The 21,668-nt window shown below is 45.3% G+C and overlaps 1 protein-coding gene across 1 annotated transcript in view; it reads right to left on the reverse strand.

The window, feature by feature from the left end:
* ITPR1 (inositol 1,4,5-trisphosphate receptor type 1) overlaps positions 1 to 21,668 on the reverse strand; it is a 157,414-nt gene that overhangs the window by 108,801 nt on the left and 26,945 nt on the right. Inside the window, exon 4 of the mRNA XM_062500846.1 lies at positions 3,253 to 3,368. Within this exon, the coding sequence (XP_062356830.1) occupies positions 3,253 to 3,368 (116 nt within the window). The remainder of the gene's footprint in view (positions 1 to 3,252; positions 3,369 to 21,668) is intronic.

The raw sequence follows: 21,668 nt of genomic DNA on the forward strand, positions 1-21,668 counted from the left end.
AATTTCCAATTCCCTTTTTCAACTGTTTGAGGAGATAGACCCTGTAATTTGGGTACAATTGGACAAAATTCTGGAATAAAACATAAGATGAAAAGCTCAGACAAGACAGAATGCAGATACCTAGCGGGGGGAAAGGTGAAAAAGGGATGGGTAACAACTCCAGCCAGGAACTCTATTTTCCTTTCTACTGACTTCCACACAAACTGAATGAACCTCAACTTTGTTTTTTATTTTCCTTTGCAAATACAGGCTCCAGCTGCCCTCCAGGCTGTGTTTTTCTGGAGACTCCAATGTACAAATGCCCACTGAAGCTGTGGATTTGAGAGTTCCCCACTCCCCACACCTGGGTTTGTGTTCCTCTGTGCCACAGCTGAGCATTCCTGCAGCACACTGACAGGGGAAGGAAAGGGGAAACCCCTGCAAAACTGAATTATAAGGACACAAAGACCTAATTAATAATTGACAATAAGCCTCTTGCCATTATTGTTTTTAAAGTGAGCTATTTGGCACAGGCTGCTTTTAAACAATTTCATTTGGTAAAGAACTTCTTCACTTTACAGGAAAGATGATATTTTGAATTAAAAACATAAATCTGTATTTGCTTTAACTGCTAGCTGGACGTGGAGGGCAATTTAAAATTGGACTTTTTCAGAGGCTGAGCATCAAGGATTATGGTTTGGTTCTCAGGTCTCAAGGACTGTGGTGGGTCCAGGTTTCCCCTGGAGAAGGAAAGTGCCCACAGCTCCTCACTACAGTAAGATGAAGTACCAGGACAAAGGAGCAGCTACTTGCACACTGTTAAGAGAATTTCACCAGCTCCAGCTCACTCACAATGTGCTATTTTTAGATGCTGTGCTAGGTAAGAAATCTGGCTTCTTACTCCGGAGAACCTGAGATACAGCTGCTCTTTCAAGTTCAAAATTTTATTTAGTCAAGCAATGCAACACAATTTTCTCTGTATTACTGTAATACAACTTTTTTTGCTTGATTTTCAATTATTCAGTCAATAAAAGGTTTCTTCAAGACAACACAGCCCTCCCAAATAACAGCAGCCACAGCCAGTCACTGCCCTGTCACACTGGGAGCCACATTTATTATAAATACAGAAAACTATTTTTTTCTGTGAAAGTACAACCAGGACTTAGGATGTATTTCTAAAGCATCCCCCGGAGCTGACAGGCACTCCAGGAGAATCACTTTTCTGGCCACTAGATGTCAGCTCCTCAAGCAGCTCGGATGCTGCGACCACAGAGACACAAGTGTCCCAGATTTTAAATCCCTTAAATGGCATTAACTTAAAATAACCTGACCTCAGCATGGAGCGCTCCATGGCAGACAATAAATTCCACCAGCAGACAAACAGAAGCCAAAAAAGGCAAGTGATGATGATGAGCACATCTTGCATCATCAGCTGCGTTGGAAATGCGCTGATAAAGAAATTTCATCCTGGGCAGAGCTCAGAGCTGTGAGCACAGGCACAGGGTGGAGAGCACTCCATGTGCCAGCAAGTGAGAAAGGTGACCCATGGACACACAGGACTGGAAGGGAGAAGTTCTGATGTGAGTGATGTCCATGGGACACAATTATTTTGTCACTGCAAACCTGACTGGTCCCATCAGACTTCACGTGCAAGTGGTGCAGATTAAATAATCCCCAATAAAACTGTAAGGTACTCCAATCCTTTCTCCAAATCAAGCAGTCTTGGTGGGACATTTCTGTGCAAACATTACTGGGCTCAGGCTAATCCTGGAAAAATCTCATCCTGCATTTCCAGGACCCTGGCACAAAAAGGCCAAGTGTCAGATGAGTAGGGACAGGTCCCCAACACCAGCACTGGGATGTGCTTAGGGGAGACAACTCCACATGAGAACGTAACCCAGGGCAATTCCAAAGCCTTTTTCTTCTACATGCTGCAGTATTTGGACTCTATTTTCTGTTAAAACCCATGAACTCTCCCTGCTCCTGATATACCCAAGCAGCCAAACCCCCATCACTCCAAACTTGCTGCCACAGCCTACTTCCCTTATCAACACAAGAAACACGGCCCAGGTGAGGCAGCTTTGTGCTACCAAAATAGCTTTGTCCCTGCCAAGCTGGTACTTTTGGGTTATAAATACATTTCTTGAAGCAGGAGGAATCTACCAGTGGGTCTTTGTGAAGTGCAGGAGCAAGGCAGCCATATGGCAATCAGCAAGTGACACTCTCCTACAGGGCCATTTCGTATTCCAGGCTACAATGAGCTTAATATAGGCTTAAAGAACCTAAAAATATTCAGAATTGTAATTTTGACATGAAGTACTCCAGCTATGTAATTTTAACATAAACACTGAGTTTATTTAACTCTAAAGTCAACAGATGGTATTTAAGTTAAGTTGGCTTTTTTTAATATAGGAGCTCTAAAAACAGCAATCAACTGCCTTACTGAGTTTTCAGCTGCTGAATGTCAACATTTTACCCAGAAAATATTAAATACTGCACGCTAATACGGAAGGAGAGTCTGTCTGGCCTTATAATTACTCATAATTACCCATCAACCTTCCCAAGTACCAACAGCAGCAATGTTTGTTTGAGCAGTCCCAATAGATTGATCAGACCAGCAGCTCCTGATTTCCGACCCTGAGATGCAGTGCCTGAGACTCCTCTGTGGAATTGTTTCAAGGGTCCCCTTTTTTATGCTTTTAATGCCCAGAATGCTCCCCTGGAGCACCATTATCTCTACCACGGGTTAAAGACAAGAGCTCCCAGGGCTACCCCAGTATCATGGACACAATGCTGGGGGGAACAGAGCCTGAGCATGAACAGGAGGGGGTCCTGTCCACTTTCTGTGACACAGACAGAACCCAGTGAATGGCTGGAGCTGGGCCAGGGGAGGTTTGGGTTGGATCTCAGAGAAAGGTTCTTCCCCCAGAGGGTGCTGGGCACTGCCCAGGCTCCCCAGGGAATGGGCACAGCCCCGAGCATTGGACAACACTCTTGGGGACAGGGTGGGATTGTTGGGGTGTCTGTGCAGGGCCAGGAGCTGGGATGATCCCTGTGGGTGCCTTCCAGCTCAGCTTACTCTGTGATCTTGCCATAAACCACAGGACTGAAGACTTGGAGTGAACATCACCAAAGGAATCTTGCACACCGATTTATTCCTACGTCCACTTGGCATCTCCCCGTGAACTGTGCCAAGCTGGCTGGAAATCCTTATTTAAAGCAGGATGGGTGTGAGTGCTGAGGGTGAGGAGGGCCCTGCAGAGGGATACTCACGTGCAGTTTATTGAGCAGCACAGCATCCGTGGTGCTGTTGGCTCCTGGCTTTGCTGCCTTCCAGAACTGCTTCTGCGCCGAGTAGCGGTTCATGGGACACAGCTTGAACAGGCAATCTAGAAAAACATGGAACAAACACAGGGATGGCCACAGCCACTCGTAATTATCTGGATTCTTGCTGCTAACGCTCTCCAAGTATTCCAGCGGCAAGAAAAGCTCTATAAACAAATTCCAAAAAGCTCTTGATCAGACAAATGCTTTTCTGAGCAACAGGAATGCTGCCCCATGAATGATAAAAACTAACTGCTGCTGCCAACATCTGATGCAAGACCAGAAAATTTATAACTTTTCCCAGTCAAAAACAGTACCAGACTAAAATGGGAACACGTTCCAGTGCTTTCCCAGGCAAACAGACTCAGTTTCTGCACTTCCAGCTTGGAGTTTTTGTACTTCAGCAGGTAAACTCCATCAGCTTGTGGGGGGTTTTGCTTCGGATTTTTTCACTGCTGCTGTTGTCAGTTTAGTTTTTAAATCAAATCCCTTCTACTGCTAGGGAAAACGGGGCAAAAAAAACCTAGGAGAAACTCAGCTAATGAAGTGGCAGCAGCAGAAAATACCCTCAAACAAGAGCCTGCACAAACACAGACATTCAAGGCATGGCTTGAGGTAACAGGAACCCCTCAGGGTGTCAGGTTCGATACCCAATGCAGCAACACAGTTTATTTAAAATTCTGCCTGGCAAAAGTCAGGAACCACAGCTCATTAGTCTTATTAAAAATACATTTCTGTATTAGAGATGCTAACTTATCAGTAATAAACCCACATGAGCTGCAGTGACTGTTTTTCCTCCTGCCGTCGCTAAGCAACGGAACACGCAAAAAAATAAATTCAGCTATTCAAAGGCAGCGCCTAAAGTAGCAGCTCAGAAGTTCAAACAAAGTGCCAGAAGAGCCAGGGGGCTGTTCCCAGAGTGAAGGATGGAAGGCTTCAGGCTCCTCGTTCACATGGCCTTTCTCCATGCCCCCAGTACATCCCTACAGCCAAGCATCACAATTTGGGGAGCAGCAAATAAACCACCTGAGGTTTATCCTCAGTGCCTGAAAAGCAGAGCTGCTTGTTCATGGACACTCTGGAGACACATCAACCACAAAGGGAGAAACCCCATGCTGGAGACAGGTCATGGTAGCTTTGCCAGAGGTTGGAGTTGCTGAAGGGGCTGAGGCAGAGCTTGGGAATTCCACCTCTGGATGCTGTTTGAGATGGACACCATCACTCTTCTCATGCCTCTCCTCCAATCTACCCCTAGAGCACACCAGGCAACATCCAACACCTTTCACAGAAGGGCAAAGAATCCCAGGATGGTTTGGGTTGGAAGGACCTTAGAGATCATCCCATCCCACCCTAGCTGATCAGCCCAGGACACCAACACCAAATCCCATGGCAGGAGCTGGGTATGGCACTGGGGCCCTTGGACAGTGACACTGGGGAAGGACAGAGCTCAGGGCACGAGGAGGGAGGCTGAGCTGCATCTCTGCCGAAACACTCAGCTCCACTTCCACCCTCGTGCTGCTGAACCTCCAGGAAAAGTGCAAACCACACTTCCCAGGTCTGTGCTCTTCACTTTTTTTTTTCCCCATTTCCATCAGGATGATTCACAGGGATTGACAGCACAGCAGAGATTCAAAGAGCCACTGCGGGCTGGCACTTGGAGCTAAGACTCTGCATTATAAGCAACACACGAGTTATAAAATTTTCTATTTTTGCTTAAACCATCAGTTCACACAATGGCAGCAATTAACACACAGAACTGCAGAGAAGAATTAATTGTAGGCTAGATTTAGCCACAGCGCACATCTTTCCATCCTTTTCAGTTAAGAAAGTTGTCAAGTTAGGCTTAACTTCCAAATTTTTAACTGCAAGTAACCCCCTCTCCCTGCCTGAAGCACCCAGAGAGGGCTACAAGAGTTTGACCTCATCCAGTGCAAGAAGGGAAAGCACAACATGTTTTCCTTAGGTTTTCTCCCTAGTAACAAAGCTACAAATCTAAAACAAACAACAAAAAGCACCCAATATATTTTCTCCTAGTATTTGTTCTATGAAATCTACTTCTGAAGTGGTTGAGGAGTTCAACTTTGCCTTATTCACCTTCACATGGCCACCAAATGCATTTCGCCACAGGTCAAACTACATGAACTTTATGGCCAGAAGACTTGCAGATCTGCAGACCCCACTGCCTTGGATGTTTACAAAGTCAAGGATGTGCTGGCTGAGTACCATCATGGTCATTGATCTGTAACCCACAGTCCTGATGACTGTGCAAGATAAACCCATGCTTGTCAGACACCATCCTTATGGAATTTAGGTCTCTTTCTACAACAGGAGCCAAAAATCCAAAGCCAAAAATCAAAAGTGAAGGCAAAGCAGCCCAAATCATCAGGTCTCTGCTCCACTTAGTGATTTGAGCAGCTTTAGCCACACAGGAAAGGTGATAAATAAAGCAATTGCTGCACATTAATGACATCTTTTTATAGACTGTTTGTTGCATATTAACCAGGAAGGAATGCATTTTCCTTTCAGATCTTCATGACGTAAAATGAAAAATGGCAGAATTGCACCATGAAGTAGTACAAAAATAAAGCAGTACGTCACTGTTGATGAAAGGATGATACATCAAGCCTGAACACCCAACAAAGGTCCTGCAGGAACAAGGGATTGCATAATCCTACACTACCCCACGAGGATGATGAATGCTACATGGACACGTATTAAATGTGCATTTCAGTGCTCCCCAGACAAATCCTGTTCTGTCAGTGACTGCTCTGAGTGGAACGAAGCGAGGCTGCGCCTGCACCACGTGAGAGATGAACGCTCTCACTGGTGGGACATTCACAGCCCACGTGGGCCTCTGCCACCTGCAGCTCCCCAGAATATCACAGCCAGGATTGGTTACCCTCTGCATGCACCAGCAGCACAGAGTCAGCAAAAGCAAGGATCCTGGGAAGGCTAGAAACCCTCGTGTTCTGAAATATTTTGGGGCTCAAGGAAGAGGGAAACTTGCCAGCAATGCTATTCCAACTGCCATTTCCTTCTACCCCGTTTGCTCTTCTCCCTTCTACATTCCCTTCTTGACTAGACTGCAGTCATTCCCAACCCAGCACAGATTCCAAACTTCCAACCCCTCCCTCCAGTCCAAAGCCAAGCAGCCACATCTCAAACGTCCAAGCTTTGCTCTCAAAGCACAACTAAAACCTGACAAAGATGGAGCTTTTCCTTTTTCTTACAATAGACTCCACGTGGGAATTTAAGTCATATTTACATAGTACATTAATAAGAATATTTGAATATATAATGCAAGACTTGCCAAAATTGTAAATACCAAGGTTAGAGAGGCTGAAATAATACAGAGAAGGGAGTTGGGTATTTCAGAGCTCACCCAAGACATCAACTTCTTTCACACAAAACTGCCTAGAAAGACCCAAGTCAAACATTCCCATGCAATTCCAGTCTGCCCTTCAGAGGCTTTTCCCAGTGTTTTGGGCATTAAGTGATGCCATTATGTCAGTTCCACCCTCGGTGTACAAGGACAGCTCAGATAGCTCCTGAACAGGCACTGCTGACAACCAAAGCTCCACCAGGCAATGTCCAACACCTTTCAGAGGATGGCAAAGATCAATGGAATCATGGAATGTTCTGGGCTGGAAGGGACCTCAGAGTTCATCCATTCCCACCCTGTCCATGGGCAAGGACACCTTCCACTGTCCCAGGCTGCTCCAAGCCCTGTCCAACCTGGGATCCAGGGACAGCCACAGCTGCTGTCCTGGTGGAATTCCCACCCCTCCCAGGGAACAATTCCTTCCCAATACCCCATCCACTCCTGCCCTCTGGCAGTGGGAAACCTTTCCCCCCTGTCTGACCCTCCAGGCCCTTTTAGTCTCTTCCCTGTTTTGTTTTTTGGTTTTTTTTTTTCTTTTTTTTTCTGTAGCTCCCTCAAGTGCCATCCCAGCTGCTGCCAGAGCTCAGCTCAGTTTTGAGGGTCCCAGCCCATTCTCCTCCCTCTGCCTTTCTCCAGCACACCTATTCCAGAAAGATCTGGAAGCAGTTTCAGCTCCAGCCAGGCTGGTTGTGCAATCCACCACTCATCATTTTTTCCAAATCTCCACTGCCTATTTTAAGCACTTAGAAGGTCTTCACCAACTTTTCTGCAGTTGGAGAGAGCAGGAATCAAATACTTCACTGGCAACAAAAAGGTGTGTCGTTATTTTGGGTTTTAAACCCAGACTCTCCAAAATGCCAAGTGAAGAAAGGTAAGAACCAAGAGAAATTACTCCCCCTCACAAAAATCATACTTTAGGGTGCTTTCAAATGAGGAAAATCTTACAAAGATGAACATCTTTAAATAAGTCACTTACAAATCCACTGAATATTTAACACCAACACAACTGTTTCTTCATTACTTGGAAAAAACCAAACACATTTTTGCACAGCAAAACTAAAATAAAAAGAAAACCAGCCATTCCCTGCTGAAATTTAGCATTTTCTCCTCAGACTTTTCTATACTTAGATACCTGATATTTTCACAAGGCCAAAGCCTGCTCACAGGAGAGAATAAACACACAGATAATATCTTTTTATTTTAAATATGAAAGAATAGCAACAATGAAGAAGTAACATAGCTGGCAATGATGGAGACACTGCAAAGACAAATTGTTGACTTTGTATTTACGAAATCGCACAGCTTTAGTACACTTATAAGGATGGTAATGCTCCACATGATGAGGAGTTTATTTGAAGACCTCTCTTGGGCTCAAATGCAGTATTTTCACACAGGAGACTTAGAGAACAACACAAAATGCATGTATTCAATCACAGACAAGTTTCAGCTTTTCAGAAACCCTTGGATTACTCCATCATCTATTTCTATACTTGTTCCTTCTGAGATTTAAAATTAATAGATGACAGCCTAAGAGGTTCAAAGAATATAGAACAAAAGCAGCCACAGAAATGTGTTGATTATTAATCATTCCTGCATTTCCATGAAGAGGGAAAAAAAAAAAGAACCTGATCCTACTGAAATGACTTTCTTTGTGATGAGAAGACATGCTTTCATTTTCAATTTGCAGTGTCCAAGCTCTGCTGGGAGCACAGCAGCTCAGATCAGAACAGGGTTTTCGTGGTCCCAAAGGAGCTCCATCCATCCACAGCTCCATCCCAGCAAGAAACCAAACCTGGACCCTGCACATTTAGCCTGGTGGAACAACTCAATTTCAGCCTCAGGCTGCCAACACTTCTGCCTTCCACAAGTGGGGAAACTGAAGCACAAGTGAGAAGGCATTGGTGCAGAACAGAGAAATCTGGCTGTCCCTGGAAATGTCCCAGGCCAGGCTGGACACTGGGGCCTGGAGCACCCTGGGACAGTGGAAGGTGTCCCTGCCATGGCAGGGGTGGCACCGGGTGGGATTTAAAGTCCCTTGTCAACCCCAACCCAAAAACCTCAGAGCAATCCCATCCCTCTGCAAAGCAGCCCGATCACTCAGGATCCAAACCCTGAACTAATTACACGACAAAAATGTATTAGTGGTTTCTGCTGCAGTGACGTCTGTTACCTCCCTGCTTTGTGCTGCTGCATCTTGTGTTTCAAGGGCTTTCAAAGCTTTGCTTTTTAAAGCAGAATAAAGGGGGAAAATCACCCTTGCAACCAACATTTAAGTAGAGAGCTTGCACCATTTGTGATCTAAATATATTTTAATTTTTATGTTAAAATAACCACCCTCAACTCCTATCTGCAAGACACGAGGGTAACCACCCTCTTGCTATTACATGCATTTATGCAAAGCCTTACCAATGGGAATTGCTGCTTCGTTTGTTCAAGCTGTAACAACACAGGAAATAATGTAATTGTTATTAACTTGGAGCTGAGCTATCAAAGCAAAGGGAGAAGACTGAACAGAGATTTCAGATAGAGAAAAATTATCTACCTGAGAGCTGGACACTGAATATCAACGTCTGCTAAAGCTAAAGCTGACCTGAGAAATGCACCTTTAAGTAAACACCTTGTGTTCCAAAGAGATCAGAACACACCACTGTTTGTTTTATTTCTACACGTAACCTCTTTGGTCTCCTTCAAAAAGAAAACTGCTACTCGAAAAGAGAGAAATATTTAGACACTGGATATACAGGCAGTTCCAAAAGGAAACATTTGCAGGAAAGACCAGATGCTTTTTTCTATCTCTGGTACTGAAGGAAGATGCTGCGTGAAAACACAGAGCCAGAAGGGAGACCAGCACAAGTAGAAAGGAAAAAAACCCTAAACCCCACTGATTTAACTACAGTCCCATCTGATATCCATTCAGGCTAAAAAAGCAAGAAAAACATTCCTTTCCTTGCCATCACGATGGGTAATGCATCCCTGGATAGGCAACAGTGGCTACAAGAGATCTGAGATGACAAAACAGAACAAGTTCCCCCAGAGAAAGATGTTAAGGGCACAGTGAATGCACCAGGTACCCCTGGAAGCATTAAGGTACAGCCTCATTTATGGACACAATGGATAATTCTGACCAGGATAAGATACTTAAGATTCATCTCTTTATAATCATCAAAGCACCTTGATGGCTTCTGGCTAATAACAGATACAAGTCAGGAAAAATCTCTTCATGCTGAGGAGAGGGGAAAAAAACCTCAAGTGAAGGGTTCAGAGCTGCACACATCAATGTGAGCTAATCCAGGATCCCAAGGAAGCTGCTGGTCCCAGTGAGCGTTTCTGTCTTAGCTCAGCTCCATCTCTGGTGCAGCATGAAAAGAAAGCCTGAACAAGAGGTGACCTGCACAGACAAAGGCCATCCCTTTCTCTCCCTCACAAGCGCTGAAAATCAATTTTCACACGCAAGGAGAAGGATTCGCACTTTATATGCAGGGAATTCAGCAAACTGATGGCATTTGAGCTGCAGAAGCATTTGTAAGTACGTTGTTGTGGCTCTAGCCTTTGTCCCAGCCTGAGAGCTGGATCCTGGACCCATGAAGCCATTCCCAATCTCCATTTTAATAGTTTCCATGACAGATCTCCCTGTGAGACACCAACACAATTCTCAGCACAGGAACCCTGCGATGTTCCCTCTTCAAAATCTTTGGGGCTTTTCAGTCTACATTTCACCCTGGCAGTAAAACCAAAGCGTATTTATTTTCTGGCCAAACTTCATTTAACTTTGGCTGCTCACCCTTTGGATTTCACTCTCACATTTGCTTCTTCACTCGCTCCTGCATTTCCGGATTAAAGTTCCTGCTGAAAACAGGGCAGGAAGTGGGGGCAGGAGGCAGGGAAAGCTTGGACGCTCTGAGCACAGGAAGAACAAGGAAGATCAAATTTCAAACCCCCTCTGGAATCATCAGTGTTGTCCAGCATGGAAAGAACACTGTTGTGCTATCAGACAGAGCTGACTGAACAGCATAATAAAAGTCACTTCTGTTTAAAAGCGTCTCGTGTGCTTATCACAAGGAATGAAGCACCACAGCATCATGCAAGAGAAAAGGAAAATGTTTCAGCTGCTCAATAAAGCAGCTCCATTTTCAGCTCTTAAACTGATCTGGCTTAAAGAAAAACTGCCTTGCCAAAAAAAAAAATATGGGAGATTAAATAAATATTTGATAATATTATTGAGGTCCTGGTTGGAAGAATGGAAGAAATAATAAAATTGAATTTAGTGCTTCCATTTTTCTTATGCTAATGAAGCACTTGGGACCCCTTGCCTGAATTACTTGTTTGTTTCTTCCCTTCTGCACCAGGTGCTGCCCTGCTGAACTCCCAGCCCAGGGCCTCCTGCAGAATTCCAAAAGGTTCACAGGGCTGGCAGCCCTTTGGAGAGCTCCCTCAGCTCATCCCTCCCTTCCAAGGGCAGACTCTGCTCCATTCCTGGCATAACACCTGAAGTGATCCCTTCCAGCACGTCACTATTCCTGCATCTAACCTATTCATTTTTGCAGTTTCATGCCATGATTTTCTTCCCTCTCACATGGGCATGGCAGAAGAGAATTTCTCCTTCTCCCAGCAATATCTACAGGCTCCTCTGTTCCATAGCTACCAAGACTGGTCAGTGGCATTCCTGCCCATTTCCCTCCTGGATTTTCTCTCATGCCTTTCTCGAAGTACAAGAAACTTCTCTTGAGGTTCTGCCAGAAAGCAAAACTGGAAAAAATAGTTACTGGTTTTTAGCAAAGTTTCTTTTTCTGTATTTTCCAAGGCAGCAACTGCACTTTTTGTCACAGCACAGCATTGACAACTCCTTTTCTAACCACAGTTCCCACACCATGGATGCTTCCCTATCGCAGTGCAATGTGCCCACCCTCCTCCTCTCTGGATGCAGCCAACTGAGAGCAGTCTTTGACAGATCCTGAGTGAATTCCCAAGCTGGTGTCTCCTCTGCAGAGCTCACAGAGCACAGCCAGCTGTGACCAAGACTGTGGGCAGACATGGGCAGCACCCAGGAGGTCTGAGCTGCCACAGATGTTCAGCCTTACAGAAACTGGCTTCATAAAGTGAAGATCAATGCAAAAAACCCTAGTCCTGCCTTTACTATAGGAAACAACACCTTGGAGCTGAACAGAGTCCTGCTGCCCAGCTGTGCTGCACTCCCAGGTAAACCCAGCAGAACACCTCTGCCCATATCTCTTCTGAGTCTGGAAGTTTCACTCCTTGCTTTCTGTTGCTGAGCTTGAGTCTTTCACCTCCCAAAGGCCTCTCCCTTCTTTCCACTTTAAACAGTCCCCATCGTTTTTGGCAGGGGCCCAGAGATGCTCTGCTGAGGCCCATCAAGTGATGCAGCTCAGTCTGTCCAAGCTTGCTCAGGCACTGGGCACCGCTTCCCCTCCCAGGAACACAGCACAGAAAACACCAACAAATCATGCAACTAATTAAAATCTGGCCTCCAGAACGTAATCTTAGCACTGAAGGCTGCACTTTGGAAGTCATTTTAATAAGCAGGTTATGCTGACAAGGTGTATATACCCCATAAACACCAAGTGCTTCTTGTGTTCTTGCCTCTACAGCAGCAAGGCAGAGCGTTACAGCAGAGAGTAAAACGGCCAAGCACTTCTAAAAATCACAATATTCTGGTCTGACAGCACTTAAGAGTTAAGCTGTGCCAGCACCGCTGCTGAAACACAATCCCCAGCTTTAGAGATCAAAAATGAAAGTGGAAAATAGTCCTAAAGCAGTGAAACAGCCCGTTCCAGGCAGAGCTGAAGAGCGGTGCGTTACCAAATAAGGGAAGCGAGCGGCGGGAGCCAAGGCAGCAGAGCCACGCTGGATCCGGGACGGCAGACAGCTGGATCCCAGCAAGGATGGGAAGCAGCCAGCCCCGCCAGGCCGCACTGCAGATGGGAAGAACAAATGTTCTGCAGCCCTGGGCGGAAGCAGAGCCTGCCAGGATGGACCTGCAGCCGCTCACCCCACTGGCAGCTCGTCCTGGGGGTTCCGTGGGGCTGGAAGTGCAGGGCTGCCACTGCCAACAGGCAAACCCCCAGACACCGAGAGACACCCGTGGGGCACTTGCCATCTCCTGAAGCACCTGAGAGGCACAGCATCACACAAGCACTGGGATGGAAGAGACTGTCAAGATCGAGTCCAGCCCATGCCCTAACACCTCGACTAAACCGTGGCACCCGGTGCCACATCCAGTCTTTATTTAAACACATGCAGGGATGGTGACTCCACCACTTCCCCAGGCAAACCATTCCAGTACTACTTCGCTCTTGCTGTAAAAACTTTTTTCTAACATCTCACCCAAATTTCCCTTGCGTTCCCTGAAGGCAAAGCCAGCCCCAGATGCCAGGGATGCTCCGTGTGTCCCACAGGGATGTAGTTCACCTGCTGCACGGAGCTGCCCACGTGCTTCCACACAAGCACAAACACAGAGCTGCCAAAGACAAACTGCTCCTTTTCCAACTTCAACTGAACTGTTGTTTTCTTCTCTCTTTTTTTAAACGCATGGATGTAATTCAATTTGTTTCTGCCTGCTCTACTAGCTCATTGTCTTCCAGCAAAAGCAGCGGAACACGCTATCATCCATCTCAGGGATGTTTCATACACGTTCCCAGTGTGAGCCTTCTGCAGAAATAAACACTCTGTTAACTTGCTGTCTATTTTCCAACAGACAGAGCAGCTTCTCTGGCTCCTTGGTTTATCACAGCTGATTATCTCTCTGGAGAACAGGCTCCAAGAGCCCACAGGAGCACCAAAACTTCATGGGATAAGCCAAGGAGTTAAAACACACATGCAAAGAAAACCACAAGTTTCACTTCTTGAACTCCATGTGCAACTACAAAGAAAAGAAGTTTGAGTTTAGGTGCGGACAATGCCTCCCTTATTGCCCTGAAATCCTGGAGACAAAAACAACCAGTAAAAAGAGTACCCTGTGTGTGTGTGCCTGAAAACTCAACAGAAAAGAAATGTATTCAAGCTGCTTTGTGCTACAGCTATTTAAAAACTTCCTTTTCCACAAAGAACAATAATTAGGTATTTTCAGTGTTTTTAGCCATCTTTCAAGCTACCTTACTGACACAATGATAACACATGAATCAGTGAGGAGAATGCTGGATTCAGAAGTGATGGATGGGCTGGGACAATCATTAAATAACACCAGCTGCACCACTGAAGGCACCCTACACTCACATCCACCCAGAGTTAGCAAAGACAGTTGTCTTGGCTCACAAATACCACCTCTGTCAGTAGCCTCAAAGCAGAAATAACCTTCCAAGTTGAGAAAAATGAACTGAAATCTTCTTTTAACACTGTCTGCTCCTTTCCGTTCTCTTCCTTCATTTGTTCCAATCACTGTCTTTATTTCCAATTATTAATTCCATTGTAATTGCATTAGAACTGCTTTCTGGTTGTGTCAGGTGGTCCAGTCTCCACTTCCAGATCTACACCGGTTTTGTGCCTTGATCTGCAGGATTTCAAGTTTCAAATTAATTTAATCAAGTTTCAGCTGAATTTTACTTTACTGCACAAAATCCTGGCATTCAGAAACAGCAGAGGCGACCAAAAAAAAAAAACTGATTCCATCCCACATATTGGATAATATCAATTTACAACTGTGGGTGTGCAGAACAGGGCAGAGCCACAGACCAGGAGGTGAAACCCTCTGGTGGGGACATGATGGGACAACCCAAGATGTTGACATGTGGCCAAGGCAGCCACATTCAAATTTAGTCCCACAGAAGGGCCCAGCCCTGGTGGTTTCCCAGCCAGGTTGGAGCATTCCAAAAGCTCCTGGAGCCCTCTCTGGATCTGCTGTAGATTGAGAGAGAATTGTCAGAACTTCACCACACCTGAGTGGTGCCACTTGCTGGTTCCAGCCCCTAAAACACAGCCCTTGGCACCCTCAGCTCCAGGAGGGCTCAATGCCCCTGCCAGCTCTCCCACAGAGGAGGTTCCAAACAATGCTTCCCAGATTTATGACTCCAGAGGAAAACTGCAACAGCACCAGGTAGCACAGGACTATGCCACTCACCTGCAGACCACAGGAATAATTTTTACCCACAACAATTCCAACCTTTGGAAAAAAGATTCTCAATCTCTCAGTCCAACAGGCAACTCCCCACATGATAAACCAGACATAAGTTATGAAATCTGGATTGTAAGTGTCCTTGGTATTAGAGATGCTCAAAAAAATAGATTCAGAAACAACAACTGTTTCAGCAAATCCCAAATGAAACCCAGAAAACTGATGTTATCCAAGGGCTCCATCATGCAAAGTGCCAACTGTCCTGATGAAATATCTGAACCTTATTCCAAGGTAAATGGTACAAACAGAAGAAAAATTCCCCTCAAAACATCAGATGATATAGAAATTATGCACAAAAACCCCCAAAAAACTACATGAAGAAGATGTGAAGAACTGATTATCTGCAGTTTCCTGAGCTATTTGATCTGGATGAGCACATGGGACTTCCCATGTGTATTTCACATTCTACTGAGGTGCTGTGAAAGGGACACCTCCAGGAGCAATGAGGTAAATTTGTCTGCCAAGCCTCTGGACTTTTAAAAGGTGAACTTCACGATACCAGTCATGCCTTCCTTTTGTGCCCTTAGCAGACTTCTGGAATATTTCCTAACACACAAACTGCATGTTAGGGATTTGCAGAATAAATCACTGCTTTTTATTAAAAAGCATTTATGATGCTAGATGTAAGTGGAATGAAAGCCTTCTTCAAGAAAGGATTACAGGTCCGAACAAAAGATACTGGCTGGCACAAGCTCAGTGAATTGCATTTCCATGATCTCCAGCCCTTGCAGAAACAGAGCCATTAATGAACAGAAGTGTCACTGGTGCCCTGTGGCAGCACTTGCACTGTGCAGATTTCCCCTCTTGCTCATTCAAAAAGCTTTGGAGGCTTTTTTTATGAGGCGAAGCCATTGCAAGTGTGGTTAAAAACATGACAAAAACTTTGCATTTGAGGAGAAACAGATGAGCTGCTGGAGAACCATGTGCACTGCAGAGCAGCTCCTGAGCCAAATGGCTTCTATGACACTGTGAGAATAATGCTGTGTTTTTTTTACAAGGCAATACTGAGGCTGGAAGTGTGACAGCAGGTCAGAGCAGTGCTGCACACAGGATGGAACAGACCTGCTATTCCAGTCCTGAGCTGCTCTACTACAGACACTGCCAAGTGTTGGAATTTTCATGCACATCATCTCCATTTCTTTGATGCAACATGTCTGGAAAGTTGTCATCAGCTTGCCCACACTCTCAGACACTGTGTCCCACGTCTGGGGACACAAATGACCGCTAAATTGAGAAAACTGCCAGCCTGCACTCCAGGGCTGCTCGTGGATTCTGGGTGACTTCAAACACCCCAACCTCACCCCACAGAACAAGACCTCCTTACCAAACATCCCTGCGTGGTACTTTTCCTAATAAATACACCCAAACAGCTGCTGAGTACAAGCCTTAAGCCATATGCCTGTTACGTACACAAATCAACTTCTTCACTAAAAATATTTAAACTGAAACTGTTGATAAACCCACTGTGATGGAGCAGATGGATCCGTCAATTCACCATCAGAACAACCCTTTTGCTAGATTGAAAATCTGCAGAGGACTTTCAAAGAAGTACAAGAAGAAAAAATTGCAGAGGACTTTCAAGGAAGTAACAGAGTTGTTCTGCACATCCTTGAAGGGGCACAATCACAGAATGAACTAGGCTGGAAAAGACCTTTGAGATCAAGTCCAACCTATGACCAGACACCTCCTCATCAACTAAACCATGGCACTGAGTGCCACATCCAGCTTTTTTTTTGATTGGTTTAAACAGTGCATAAATGCACACAGGATGGACAAGGAACTTGACTAAACCCAAGGGTCCATGAGCTCTTCACCCTCCTGAGCAGAGCAGGGAAAGCTTCTCACTTCGCTCACATAAAGTCTCCTCCCTTGCCCACAAACCAGCTGAGCTCTCCCCAAGGAAGGTGCAGAGCTCTGGATAGCAGAAGTTCCCAGGATTGCCTGCAAGAGCAGCCTTGCAGGAAGATCCTCCCCCAGTGCCCACAGGCAGCTGGCTCCTGCCTACTCCCACCCCACGCTCTCCTCCATGGCAACCCCTCCACGCACACCGGGGAAATTCGGGGAGAGAACACGAGATGATGGCTGAGAGCTCAGCCCTCGCACAGCACAGGCACCAGGAACTGCTGCAGAGCCAGGGGAGCACCTCAGTCCTTGCAGAAATTCCAGCCAGAGGTTGGGCTGGCTCCACATGAACCCCAAAATGGGAACTGGCAGTGACACCCAGCACAGCAAACTCTCACAGGACACTGTGCCAGAGCTTCACCACAGATGGGGGAAGAATTCCTGTGGACCCATGTCTAAGGAAAAGGTTATTCCACTGGACACCTTCCTTTCCCACTCATCACAAGTACCCAGCCCCTATCACCTATTCCCACCATCCCCAGGCTTGTGAGTGTCAAGCAGGGATAAAGATTATTGCAGCCCAACCACAGCCAAGTGGTTCCCTCCTGTACTGTCCATTACTCCTCCTTTGTATGCATTGACACAGAAATTTTGATTTTTTTGCTCAAAAAGTCCCTGATACATTCAGGAGCTCTCGCTAGGTCAGCTGACTGCTTCAGCAAAAGCTCTGTCCAGAACCAACTCTCTTTACACCATTCCCAAAGAGCTTGAGGATATAAAACAGCACAAGGCAAATCTCACCCTCGAGAATATGTAGTGTTGTACAGAGGAACTCAGCATTTATCCAGAACAAAAACCTAGATAAGCTTGCCTTTACAATTGCAAAATAATAAATATTTATAAACAAACATTCTCCTTTCTCCTTACTGATATCAGGGCACTACCTGTGTCTTTACACTTGTTAAATCTAAATACTGGAAACGTGGTTTGAATCAGTGTGGTGCGCAAGATCCGGCCGGTGAATTATCCACCAAGAAAAACCACGTTTGGAGGTGGGAGAAACTCTGGGAGCTTCCAACACGTGCCACAGAACAGATATTCAAAGTAGCTGAGTCACTGTGATTTTCTGAAATGAGCCTCCAAACAGGACTTGAAGGAAGGAACATTAAGTGACAGGCACTTCAAAATCTCTGACAGATAAAAGTTTTTCTTTTAAAGTTCCTGAGTTTTTCAGTCTAAGGCTGCAGCTTCTTTACTTCACACTTTCCCCCCTTTTGTTTTTTGTTTCTGAATACTTTGATATCTAACTTCCAACACAATGTTTAACTTCAATCCTGCATTAAACATCAGAGCAAGGAGCAGGCTCAGAAGACTTGTAAGAAGCCAGAGCAGACAGGCCAATCCAGCATTCTGCACAGAAAAGGTACAAGAAAGAGAACAGCAAATGTAAACATTGGAAATACCTGCAGGGAACACAAGGTACAGGGAGATGAAATTATTTCAATGTGAGATGCAGACAGCTAACCTCAATCCCCTCCAGGTTTTAGGCAGGAACGAACCTCAGTGAAGGATCACAAAGATCCTCAGTAACAGCACCAATGTATGCAGCCATCAGGTATGAAAATAACACTGAGAGCTCAAAGAAAGGAATTTCTGCTCAGAAAAATCCCCTGGAAAGGGCTTGAAAACAAGAAACCATTTTTATGCTGATTTCCTGCCGACCCCAAAAAGAAAAAAAAAAAAAAAAAGAACTTTACTTTTTTTCTGAGGTTTTGGGTTGTGTTTCTTTATTCTCCTGAATTTCAGATATATTGGATATTTTCATATTCTTTCTCAGTAAGGGATTCATGGAGAAGCTGCAAGAACAGAGTATTTTTTCCTGTTCAATCTGAACACTGTTTTACTCATTAGTGGGAAGAATAAATAACAACTCAGTGTGGACTCCACATCTCAAAACCTTGCGAGCTCTTGGCTCCCATCCTTACATCCCTCTCCCCATTTAGTGGGTGCAGAGGCAGCACAGGGAATTTTGACACCCCCCTCTGGAAACACATCTTGAAATGGCTCAGCCTCGGCACAGCTGCAGGGTTTTCCCTCAAACACTGCATAGAGACAAAGAATTAATAATTTCTTCCCTTTACAGCTCTCTCTGCTACTCCTCTGTGTTCAAGGTCCTCCCAGTATTGCTCAGCACTAAGCAGCTGTGGTGATGCCTTCCGATCTTTCAGGGTAACTGCACCTAAATACTAAAATATAAACATTAAAACACATCCTCTCAGTTATTTTGCATCAGATAAAAACTACAAATTAAATGTCAACCGTGATATTAAGATTAAAAGGAGCTGCTGTGAAGTATTAGTGGGTATTCAGAGCCTAAGCTACGAAAATTAAATATAAAACCATCTCTATATACTGTACTCCTTTCTCCTACAATGTTTGTTTGTTTGTATATACATGTAGAAACATACACATGAACCTGCAAGGAGACTGCAACACAAATAAGCAGTTAAAGCTCAGGGTTCTCTGCAGGCAAATTTTGATCCCAATGCAGAATTATCATCTGTCAAGTTGCCCAAATCTTTACAGAACACAAAAACTTGCAGCACATGACAGGCTGCATATGGAAAAAATTATATTTGGGATTAAATCTTATAGATCATATTTGAAGGATCTTCTCCTCATTGTCATTCTTCATGACCAAGGCCATCTGCCTGACAGGGAGTGGGAGGAAAGAAATTCTTCACTTATTTTAAAGCTTGTCAATGCCAACCAAGAAGGTTATTTGTAAAATCTATATTGCCTTCAGATTTACCTCCAATCCCCAAGGCTGGAGCTCAGGGTGCTGCCATTCCTATTTATTGAGGGTGCACTTTGCAGCAGGGAAGGATTATTCTCCCTACAGAGCACGTGCAGGGCACAGAGCCACCATCCCACAACACTGCCAAATGCTCCTACAGCAAGCACAGAGTTTTCATTCCCCAGGAAAATGTGACAGAGTCACTCTTACAGGACCTCACTTTCTAATCAGTTTTTGTGGTAATCACTTGAGTATGGGACACTATTTGCTTTTTAATCAACACAGAAAATGCACTTCTGAAGGTCAGAACAAAGTAAGTCAACACTATTCCCAGCAAAGCTGCACCCAAAAGCGTTTGCTCCAAAAAGCCTCTTGGCTCAATGCTGGTGTCAATACACAAGCAAGAACCCAAAGGCACCTGGATGCATTTGCTATAAAAATCCAGTTAAATGTATATGAAATGCTGTGGCTGGACAAGGCTCTGTGCTGAAGCCATTTGTGACCAGGTAACATCACAGACCCACCACTTGGTGCTTTTTTTGAGGCCCTTGGTGCTGGTAAATCAAAGCTGTGAGTCCTGAGCATTTGCCAGACCAGCACTGCAATTGCTGCTTTTGGGAGGAGTTTGGGAAGGCACCAAAGGCAACACCCAGCTCAGCCCTCCCTGGTCCCGTGCTCCCCTCCAGAGCGGACAGAGCTCTTCCTCTTCCCATACTGGTGCTGGTTACACTCTGAAAATGCTGAGATTTGTTCCCCTTTCTCTGACAATAAAACACAGCTTTATGGCAGCAGGAGCAGCTGTGGGCTGGAATCCCCAACCCAGAGCAGCCCCTTTGGACTGGGTCCCAGAGAGTGCTGGGCCACCACCAGCCCAAGCCTCTACCCCTGGGGCTGGTCAAAGCCAACTGGTGCTGGCTGGAGCCCACGTGCTGCTCCAAAGGGGAGGGAAAGCATTTTTGCAGCTCTAGCTCAGATTTTTTCCTTTTCAGGATGGCTGCTCCCTCACTTCCTCATGCCTGCAAGTTCTGTGTTTATTTTTTTCCTTGTATAATTTTTAACCTCGACAAATAAAAGGGTTGACATTCACTAAATGCAAGGTCTAAGTGCTACCAGATTGCTTCTGCATAGCACAGCTCTCTGTATCCTCAATAAAACCCAGCTCAGGCATAATTTGTTCTGGTTCAGGCAGGGGAGGATCCTGTAGCAGGGTTTTCAGCACTGTCATGGTTTCTCTGCTGTCAGCAGAGCTTGCAGGAGATTTCCTACTCTGAACACCTCACTGAGAGCTACAGAAAGGCTCTTCAACCACAACACAAGGAGTTATGTTTTCACTGAACTTCTGTACGTTGCATAATCAAAACAGATGATAATTGCCAACACTGGGGCCTCAGTGCTGACTATTTTCACAAGTTGGGAATGAAGAAGTGTTAGCCCTAACACACAATTCCCTCGAGTCCCTCTCTGACTGCATAGTTGTTCATTAGAATAAAACTGTCAAGGAACATTGCACCCAGTGTCAATCTGTAATGGCTATTCTGGTGTTTCCACACTCATGTGAGACATAAGGCTTCTTCCACACATTTGTCAGGGTCCACTAAAGCTAATCCAGGATTTTTGCAACTCCCTACCCCCAGCCAGCCAGTTAGTTGCCAAGCAAGGAAACAAACAGTTTATTCCTAAAGATCCAGTCAGGTGCTTTTCAAGACTGACCTCAAAGCAGCAAATTCCTCTCTGGATAGCAAAAAGAAAAAAAAAAAAAAAAAACCAGTTTTCAGAGACAAGAACCTTCATCAACAGCTCACTTGTTTCCTGGAGCTTGGATCATGAACTCTCAGATTAGGCAGGAAAGACTGGAGGTTTTTATCTACTCAGGCTTCAGATCATCAGGAGCTTGACAGATCAGCGCTGGCACCTCCATCTCCACCCAGCAATGTGAAGAATGCAGCTGGAGGTGCTGGAACTGCAGTAGGAATCGAAGGAGAGGGATCACACTCAGATGTTGACACATTAAGTACCACACTTCATCTTGAAGGATGAAACCAGATCCTGCAAGAAGGGCAGAATACTCCATCTCCAGCAGTGTGGGAAGGGAGGAAGATGTGAGTGGCAGAAAGTGTTTGCTGAAGACACCTGGCAAGGTGTGCCTTCCCTCCCAGCACATTTTTATGGCTGGCTCTGCTAGCAACCTCTCCACTCTCCTTCTAACTGCTCTCAAACAC

The sequence above is a fragment of the Cinclus cinclus genome, chromosome 12, assembly GCF_963662255.1.
Source record: "Cinclus cinclus chromosome 12, bCinCin1.1, whole genome shotgun sequence".
NCBI classification, from domain to species: domain Eukaryota; kingdom Metazoa; phylum Chordata; class Aves; order Passeriformes; family Cinclidae; genus Cinclus; species Cinclus cinclus.